Source organism: Triticum dicoccoides, chromosome 5A, assembly GCF_002162155.2.
Source record: "Triticum dicoccoides isolate Atlit2015 ecotype Zavitan chromosome 5A, WEW_v2.0, whole genome shotgun sequence".
NCBI lineage: Eukaryota > Viridiplantae > Streptophyta > Magnoliopsida > Poales > Poaceae > Triticum > Triticum dicoccoides.
Genome location: NC_041388.1, coordinates 714,450,736 through 714,460,665, shown reverse-complemented (window position 1 = coordinate 714,460,665; position 9,930 = coordinate 714,450,736). Strand labels below are relative to the sequence as shown.

At 44.4% G+C, this 9,930-nt stretch overlaps 1 protein-coding gene across 2 annotated transcripts; it reads right to left on the bottom strand.

The window, feature by feature from the left end:
• Nucleotides 1-3,807: 3,807 nt before the first annotated feature.
• LOC119304408 (kinesin-like protein KIN-14E) lies at nt 3,808-9,785 on the bottom strand. Of its 2 annotated transcripts, XM_037581584.1 has the most exons (20): nt 9,372-9,782; nt 8,853-9,154; nt 8,588-8,759; nt 8,411-8,487; nt 8,152-8,329; nt 7,948-8,057; nt 7,751-7,850; nt 7,584-7,670; nt 7,318-7,494; nt 6,878-7,151; nt 6,571-6,732; nt 6,265-6,480; nt 6,147-6,184; nt 5,838-6,001; nt 5,617-5,742; nt 5,364-5,483; nt 5,201-5,272; nt 5,028-5,090; nt 4,826-4,888; nt 3,808-4,716 (listed from the first exon to the last, which is right to left on the bottom strand). In XM_037581584.1, the coding sequence occupies exons 1-20, from the start codon at nt 9,715-9,717 to the stop codon at nt 4,057-4,059; spliced, it is 3,507 nt and encodes a 1,168-aa protein (XP_037437481.1). In that variant the 5' UTR covers nt 9,718-9,782; the 3' UTR covers nt 3,808-4,056. The 2 variants fall into 2 exon arrangements, with proteins under 2 accessions (XP_037437481.1, XP_037437480.1); XM_037581583.1 differs by having other exon boundaries at nt 6,265-6,732; nt 9,372-9,785.
• Nucleotides 9,786-9,930: the final 145 nt, after the last annotated feature.

The window sequence follows — 9,930 nt, the reverse complement described above, 5'->3', positions numbered from 1 at the left end:
ATAAGCATGACATTCAATTTTTTTAATGTAATTGTCATGTGGGGCCATTACTACAGGAGGATTACTTTGGAATTAATAGTTTGGAATTTTTTAATGTAATAGTTTGGATTACTTTGGAATTTTTTTGAACACTTTTTAGCTTATCTAATACTTGAATTAATAGTTGGATGATTGTGTTATTTTGTCTTATTATTACTTTAGAATCTTCTTTTGGAGAGTCGTGATCTGAAAACCCGACAGGAGGTGACAGGTATTTAGCTACTTCGTTTAATGCTTGAGTATATTCGGTCATATAATTATGAGATAATCAAGGTTTTAACCTCTTGCACCAACTTTTTTATTTCAAGTATATCTTGTCTTGAATCAGTGCGTGTGAGTGACTCTTTGCCTTTACTTAAGTAACGGCCTATTGATAACACTTCTTCTTTAATATAATCGTTATTCTTGGAAACTGTATTCTGTCTTGCTTTTGCTACCTCTAGCTTATGTAAAGCTAGATCAATTTTATTATTCAAACCTGAATACTTATCAGCAAGCTTTTGGTATTCTTTGAATAAACTTTCAAATTTTTGGTCTAAATTATCTTGTCTTTTTCCCCAAGATATGTAAAAGTTATATATCAAATCAACAACCGTATTTAACTGGCTATGAGATGAATGCCAGATATGCTCTTCAGAAGGATTTACTCTACACCTTATATTTAGATTTTCCTTAGTATTAATTACTTTACCTGCGCTAACTTCTAAGTTTAAATATTTTAACCTTTCAATGATTAAACGCTGGACCTCATAGTAACTATATATATATAAAAAAATCCCATATATGTTTGGTATATATATATATATATATATATATATATATATATATATATATATATATATATATATATATATATATATTATGCTCCTCTCCTCTAAAGGTAGGTAGCTTAATTTGTTGAGGCTCTCATATGGCAAGAGTTGTTCATCAGTAGGAGTAAATCATATCAATTTGTGTGACTTGAATTGTCAAAATCGGTGAATTTGTTTCTTGTGCAGCTGTGGCACCATCTTGAGACCTAGTACAACTGGAATTAACTAGGCAGGGCAAAGCAAAGCAAAGCTAGCTTGCTGGGTCCTTTTCAATCCACTTTCAAGGTGGAAAGCAAGCAGACTTGCACAATAACATCCACAACCACAATAAGCTAGGTGCAACATTCTTGTTTTCTTCATATATTACACTACAGGTGACAGGCCTCCACATGCCCTGCCACTTAATGTCGACAAAACGCACGCACTGACTACTATATCTTTGACAGATTGGGCCGTAAGTTTATGATGTCATGCCCAAATTCGACAAGCATAAATACATTAGGTGGACGGTAACCATAGGATGATGACTATTCCCAAGTCGTCTACCAGTTCAAGAATCAGAGTCACTTTCTGTATCGGAATGCACGTCAAACGGTCTATTTTCTGTTCGTGTTTGCCTCAAGTGGCGGCATATGATCATCGTCGTCTTCATCAGAGTTGTGCTCTTCCTCAGCCTGTGATGTCGTTCCTTGTGGCCCTGTCGCCCACCCATTGGGACTTGACTTGAAGATAGCCGGCCTGGCATAAGAAAGATGAGTGAATCAGTAACAAGCTAACAATCCTGATTTTATCAAGTAGATAGACTACTGATGCAGAGCTCGTACGAAAACCAACAAACTGGCACATTATTATTACAAGACCTTCTGGAAATATTTTAGGATCTTCATTACTCCCTCCGATCCACATTAATTGTCGCTTATTTAGTACAATGGAGTATTAGAATTTTGCCATCAACTTATATCACATCAACATTTTCATATAGTATCAGTGCTCGGTATCATTTCCATGTTCCATCAGAGCATGCAAAACCAGAATCAAACCATTTAGGCTGTTTGCCCTAATATTTTGTTTTTACCACACCATTTAGGCTGTTGAAATGCAGCACTGGCTACCACCTACCAGCATATCACATGGAAAGTGAATTTGATCCAATTTTTTAGAAAATTGGAAGGTTAAACAACTATAGTGTTTCCAAGCCATCGTATGCATACATTATAGTCCCTCGGTCGCATATTAATTGACGCTCAAACAGATGTATCTAGCACTGAAATGCGTCTAGATACATTCATTTGAGCGTCAGTTAATATGGGACAGAGGTACTATTACTAAAACAGCCAGACAAACTACCACAAACTGGGAAGTAGGTCATAATATCAGATTACAAGCAACCACAGCAGACATATAGTTAAGTACTCCCTCCATCCCATAACATAAGACCATTTTGCAACCTAACATAGCTTGCAAAATGATGTTATATTATGGGACGGAGGGAGTAACAGACAGCTATCATAAACCCAAGAAATTTAGACATATTGCCAGGACTAGGCTAGGAGGGTGTATTCTTACAAATTAAATTCTATCGCGACAAAAGGAAGTCTTGAGTTGTGCCTAGAATTGGAAAATTATTATTGTACATCTTGGCCTGGGTGATAGAAGTAGAACACACTACATACAAGCCTATACTGCAGCTTGGTAAGTAGGATATATTGCTAGGACTAGGACAGGTCTCCAGTACATACAAACTTGTCCTAGAATTTGCATACTTGCATTTAGGGGACATAAATCCACTCCAAGTAAGTAGTAACTAGCTAATGTTTACTTTGTCAACAAGTAGTTAGTGCAGTAAATATTCATTGAGGGAGCAGCAGAGCAGAGAGTGACCATTGGCCGGATTTCTCGAGGGCGCGAGCCTGGTCGTGAAAGAGGACGCGTGAGACGACACAGGCTATCTTGCTTCCAGATTCGAGAGCCTCGTCCCTGCCAATAGCATCCAGAACCACGAAATTCCCTGCACATTCACTCATTCATTCATTCATTCATTCATTCATCATCATCATCATCAGGTGTAAGTTAGTGGCAAACAAAAGGAGGAGCATCATCAACTGACTGACCGTTCTTGATCCAGAAGCTCTTGTGAGACTTGACGCCCTCGCCGTCGGTCACCTAAAACCAGCACGGTGGCAGAGTGAGTGAAAAGCAAGAAGCAATTTTTAAGAGAGAGGGAAAGAAGGTAAGAAGGTACCTCGATGAGGTTTGAGCCGCGTAGCGTGACGACCTGCATGATGCTCTCGCCCTCCGCCAGCGTCACCGCGGTGCCCTCCCCGCACGCGCGCCACAGGTTCTTCCTACCGCCCTTCATTCTTGCCCTCCTCAACGGACGGACGGACCACCGACAGAGGGAAGGTTCTGCTTCTGGTGCTGGTGCTGGACTCAACACTGCTGCGGTGCTGCCTGCCCACAGGGAAGGAGGCGGACGGCGGCGAGCTAGCGGCGGCATCGGCGGCGGGTGTACTCTGGTGGGGAACTAGTTAGGGTAGGAGGACTGCATGCAGAACGTCAGCACATAACACGCCCAGCCCACCACGTGATGTGATAGTGGGCCTTCCAACCTTGGGCCTTTATTTAGCAAATCAATGGCCCCTCTAAACATTATTTATAACACTACTTCAAATGAGCGTTTACAAATTCTATAAAAAAATCATTTTAGTTCTGACAATTTTATATTCTTAAGGTCCTTTTTCAAAATGTCTATGCTGTAACGATATCCAGCTCAAAACAGCGCATGTCCATGGTGTAACCAACAAAATTGGTATAGAGTGGTAAATTCATGATATCCATGCAGAGACAATAGAGTAATTATCATTGAGGCAGAGCTATGTGTTAAGATGAGGGACCCCCACCATTGAACCAACTTACAATTACCTCAAAAAAAAAAACCAACTTATGAAAACTAGTATAACAACAACAACAACAACAACACACAGGTTGTGATTCATTCATTCATTCATTCACTGCAACTCTGCAGTACGTACCAACTAGTATAAAGTACAAATACTACAAACAAACAAAGTTACAGACAAGTCGGTCATCACTAGAGCAATGCAAATGCAATGGCGTCCCGTCCCGTCCCGTCCCGTCTCGTCTCATCTCATCTCATCTCATCTCATCTACTACAACACACGCACCTAAACGCTCGCAGCCTACCTCACCTCACCCACCCCTTGGTCTTGTTGCTGCTCGCCACCGCCGCCTGCTGCTGCTGCTGCCTGGTCATCCTGGAACCAGGAGCCACCACCACCTTCTGCGCAGCAGCAGCCGCCGACGTCCAAGGCCTCGCCGGGATCGACGCCCTCTTCGACCTCACCTCGCCGCCCTGCAGGCTCCTCTTCCTCGCCACGGCGGCGGCGGCAGCAGGGAGCTGGTTCTCGACCTCACCCTGCATGCTGCTCCTCTTCCGCCCGGCGTTCTGCCTGCCACCGCCACCACCACCGCCACCCGCACGAGGGTGGCTCTCCTCCCCTTTCCTCTTCCTCTCGTTCACGACGGCCGCCTCCGGGGCAAACAGGGAGCGCTTGTTGGCCGAGTCGGAGCTCCTCAGGATGCGGCGGTGCTGCTGCGCCTTCTCGCTCATCGCCTCCTCCCTCGCACAACAAGCCGGCACCACGTTTGTCTCCACAGGGGTGGCAGGAAGAACCCTTGTGACTAGATTATTGTTTGAGGGTTCAGGCATCGTCGTGCTACTAGTGCCTTGAGGCTTTGGTTCAGGCATCATCGTGCTACTAGCGTCTTGAGGTTTTGGGTCAGGCATCGTGCTTGCGTCTTTGAGTTTTGTCATCTCCTGCAGCTTCTTCTCGAGGTCGAGCAGCTGAAATAACATGGACACAGGCATCAGGCTCTGCATTACTAACTAGTGTAGTGCCCTCCAAATGTAAGGCAAGAAATGAGAGCAGAGCTCTGAGAAAAGGCTAAGCCACCTTGCTCTGAAGCATTGACTCTGTTTTCTGTGCTTCCAAGAGTTCTTGCCCCATTTCCATTGCCTGCACATTTTTTAGTTTTATGAATGATGATGAATAATATACAAGTGTCAGCTACCCGGTGGTTTCAGAATCTACACCAGCATGGATGATCAAAGAAACCAAATACGTGCAGATGCAGCGCAGCTAGGAAACAACCAACCTTTGATTCTGCAGCTGATCTTTGCTCTTCCTGCTCCTTTAGTTTCAGCTCCACCTCCTCAATCTGAAACAAGAAAAAGGCACATAATCAAATCAACCCAAGTCTCTTGTTGTTAATAATGCCCATTGATTGATGATTGTTATCCAGGTAAAAGATTCAATTGAGTTCTGTACCGTTTGCTTAAGAGCTGCGACCTCAGAGTCTGACTGCTGCTGCTGTCCAAGCTTACGCTCCAACTCCACTATCTGCAACAGGATAGCATTATTATCTGCCTTACCTTACACAAATTACTAGCTGTTAACGACATTAATTAACCACTTCCAATTCCTACGTTACCTTGTGCTGTAGCGCAGTACATGCTTCTTCCTTCTCCTTAAGTTTTCCAGAAAGCTGACTCTTTTCCGACGTAATTTGAGAATGCATCTTAGAGTCTAGTTGGCTTTCAAGCTCCTTCACCTTCAATCAAGTTATTACAGAAAGTCTGTCAGCCACAATTTACAAGTGAAGAAAAGCAGTCTAGAAGAGTCAACACAAGATTCAGTCAGATATTTGAAACTGAAACATTAGCCTCCTCCTCAACTGCACATACCTTGTCTTGCAAGTTTTTGTAAAGCTGCTCTTTTCCCTTGGCTTTACTCTCTAAATTTTGACAGTTCTCTTCCAGCTTTCTCAAAGATTCCTCCTTAAGCTTGGCTTCCTGCTTAGACCTTTCAAGCTGACACACGTTCACCCAGCAGAAATACCCATCAGTTCAGCTTCAAGCAGGCGCAGAACTAAGAAGCTTCAGCAGAAGGCAATACCGACACTCACCATCTGTTTGACCTTTTGAAGCTCGGCTGTGTCCACCTGCTTCTTTGCTGGGCCCAGTTCTATACCACGGACACGGCTTGCAAAGTTCAACGAACTCAAGGTTTCCGACGCATCATTCTCGGATGGGCTAATTTGCACAAACATTAGGGCTTTCGAATCCCCTCCTGTTACCGCAATTGTGGAGAAGAACAGAAAAAAGCAAATTAATCACGTAGCCAAGTGAGAGAATGCAAGAGGAACAGAAATGGTTAATATTTGGTATATTGTTGATGTGGTATTTGTTCCACAGCAACAAACAGATCAAGTTACCTAAAGAGTCTTGGAGCAAGTGCGTCAGCTTGGAATTCCTGGGCAGAAGAAAAGCATCAAGACAGTGAGAAAACAGGAGCTGATAGGTGCAAACCCGTTACTGACTCAGAGTGCAAACCTGTAAGGGATGTGGCTGCTTCTGGAAGCAAGAGCAGAAATGACATCCCCTAAAGCAGAAAGCGACCTGTTGATATTTTGTGCTTCCTTGAGCCGATCACCTTGCGCGTCTGTCTTGGCTAACCGCTCGCTTCCAGCAAGATCAACTAACCAAAGCTTACTTCTTGTACAGTCCCCATTTATCAGGTTCTTTGCTCTAACCATGATACAAAGCATGCTGAAAAAAATGATAAAGGTCAAACCATTTTTACCACAAGCAGGAAGGTACTCCATGGAGAAATGAAAAATAATGTTAGTTATGACCAACCAGTGTGAGCGACTGCTGTGTTCATTCACATTGTTTGACCCTACAGCCCTCGAATTGCTTCCAGTTTGTAAGACATCCCAAACTTCATTTATGTCCTCAACTTTGGCCTCAACTATGCCGGGCACATGATGGGATCCTTCACCTGCTTGTTTGATCTCCAACCTACATATGCAAAGATACACAGGTTACCACAACATGGTACTATTGTGAACAAAAAAATAAGGAAGGGTGCCAAAGGGAAGTGGCTGTACTTCTTAGATGAACTATTGTGAAACAAAATGAAGGGTACTAAAGGAAAGTGATTTACTTCTTAGATGAAGGGGATGTTGCAAGGAGGTCTCTGATTTGTTCATTGTACACCTCAAGCACACTAACAGATATGTTGTACGTGACAGTGTCTTTTCTCTCCTCAGCAATCTTGAACAACTCCTCCAGAGTTCTATAGTTTACTCCTCTGTTCCTTTCAGTCCCTTCCATGGTGAAGGTCTTCCCGCTTCCTGTTTGTCCGTATGCAAATATGCATACATTGTATCCATCTAGCACTGACGTGACTAGTGGAGATGCATCGGCGTAAACCTCAGCTGTTCATGGATACAACTTGTATATTAGACAAACAAAGAAAATTTTATGATTGGAAACTCCAACATTACTTGGAAGTATAAACTAGAATTAGTAACATTCGCATTGTAAGAACAGTTGTGGAAGACAACAAAAAGCTAATACAGGCTCCATAGTACCAAGAGATACCTTGGTCATCCTTTGGGGTGTAGACTCTGTCAAACTTGAATGTCTTTTTTGCTGTTCCACCATTTATAATCCCAATGTCGCCATCATTTGCTCCATCAAAATCTACAACACATTTGTACCCTGACGATGTCTCAACTTTGCTCAAGGGGCGGCATCTGCAGAAAACTCTAATATTTCCTGAAATAAAAGAGATAGCCAGAGTCATTGTCCCGACCAAATTCTGGAAATGAGTGTAAGCATCTGAATACAGAGGGGGCAATAGGCACCTTTTGTCTCCTGGACAATATTATGAAGTTTCTTTCTCTTGGCCATCTCCTCGTGGTACTTCATTTTCAGATCGTCACACTGTGCAACTGCAATACCAAAAACATGCAATGCTTTGTTAAATACTTGAAAAGCTGTGTAACAATCCCACTTCAGAGTCAGGTATTACCTAAGGCTCGAACAGCTTCAATCATCTTACTCAAATCAGGAATCGCGTGCGCACAGTCGTGTGCTTCAAGAGATAACAGTGCTTGCTCTTGTTTCATGGCCTGAGTATTACGAAGATACAATTAGCAGCAGCTACAGCAACCATTTACCATTTCTTGTGGTTGTTGTGATCTTGCAGACAGTAAATCAGAGCATTACCTTGATTTTGCTCTCCAAGTTAGATATGGCAGCAGCCCATAGTTTCTTGTCATTTTCGTAGTTCTGAGAAACTTTTCTTAGTTGGTCCGTTTGTGTGTCAAGGACTTGTTCTGCAAGTTATTATATTATATATTAGAACAATCATATACCTATATAAGCAAAACAAGGATAGGACGATGTTTAATGCAATAGTCTGGTACTTACCAAAATTATCAGTTTGCACAAGCTTTTGGTGAAGCTCCATCTTAAGCCTGTCAAGTTCTTGATTGGTAGATTCTACTAAAGACCACGCCATGGAGCACTCGTCAGACTTGATGGAGCACTGGCTGGTTAGCTCCTCGATCTGTTTTTCGTACTTTGAGATGAGTTTAGCTGTCCTTTTCTGCAATTTGGGTACATTGATCATGTATCAGGATTACATACATGAGATAGGATGGTAAAACAGTTTGTGAGAAAAACTGACCTGAATAGGTGAAGAAATCTCAACATCAGTTAAGCATTTTTTGCATAAGCCACTCCCGCGTGCACCTAACTTTGCCGCTGCATGTTCAACGCAAAGATTATTTATCGACGGGAAAGGAATGCAAGCTTGTGAATGAGCACATACATTGTTTGCATCTAAAATAAATAAACCAGCTACCTGGTGTTGCTGGGGATTTCCGAATGCAGATGCCACAAACCATGGGGTTTCCTCTTACTCCCTTGAAATCGATGATGATAGCACCATTGCTCCCGACAAAAGCCCTGATGTCAAGAACCTGAAGGGGCCTGTTACCTCCGACCACCTTGAACATATCAAGTTGAGACAAAATCTGTGAAGAAAAAGGCAGACTGTTTGAGCCACCAGATGTGGATAAGGAAAGCATGCAACGAAATTTATGAGAGAAACAAGTGGGTGAGCTTGCCTTGTCTTGTTGCACGAGGACATCAAAAGATCTGATTCCTGTTGGCCCGGCAGTGTGCACTATCTCCGCGAAATGCAGATCCAGGTAATAGTCTCCAGGGGCAAGGCCGTCGAATGTGTAGGTGAAATCGCCGTAGCGTGCCGAGCTGTAGAGCGAGGGATAGTCGCCGCCTTCAACTATGGTCTCGGATGTCTCTATCGACTCCCCTCCTTGAAAGAAAGAGTCGCTGGAAAACAAGTTTGCAGAGGGATGGTCGCCTTGGATGGCGCACCCGCCGGAGTTGACGAACAGGACGCATTCACCTGGTTGAGAGAGAGAGAGAGAGAGAGAGGGCTACAGAAATGAGATTTATTTATTATGAATCTTGCAAGTAGCCAGATCTCATCTACTAGTTGCGAATTGCGATACACGGACGGACGGACGGACAGCGGGAGCCAAATCCACGCTCTCTTGAAACTAATAGCCAAGCAGGGGAAGGGGAAGGGAAGAAGGGGAAGGGGAAGGGGAGGGGAGCAGCACCTGCGCGGCAGTCGGCCCGCCTGAGGCCGGAGACGGCGACGCGCGGGCCGGAGACGAGGATCATGGACTCCGCCTCCGCCTCCGCCTCCTGCGGCGGGTTGGGCGCGGGGTCGGGGTCGGGGTCGACGCCCGCGGTCCAGGTGAAGTCCATGGGGTCGTCGCCCGCCGCGCTCGCCGCGTCGCCTTCCATCGGGTCCATGGGGTCGGAGCCGCCGCGAGAGGAGGATGGAGGAGATGGATTTGGATTCGGATTTCGAAAAATATGGATATGGATGGGTTGCTGCCGCTGTGTGTGTGCTCGGCTTCGGCTTTGCCTATGCAAACTGTTGGGCAAAACGCTTAGCATCAACAGCCTTGAATCCGAACCAAGGGAGGGAATGGAAAGGTGCCATCAGACTTCCTTGAATCCGAAGCAAGGGAAGGATGACTCTGTTGGTTCTTGAGGACGAGTGCTTGTCGGTGAGGAAGGAAAAGGGGAGAAATTTGCACCAAGAGGGGAGGGGAGGGAAGGAAGGAATCCGTCGGTGATGCATTGCTCGCCACCGCCACCGTCGGACTG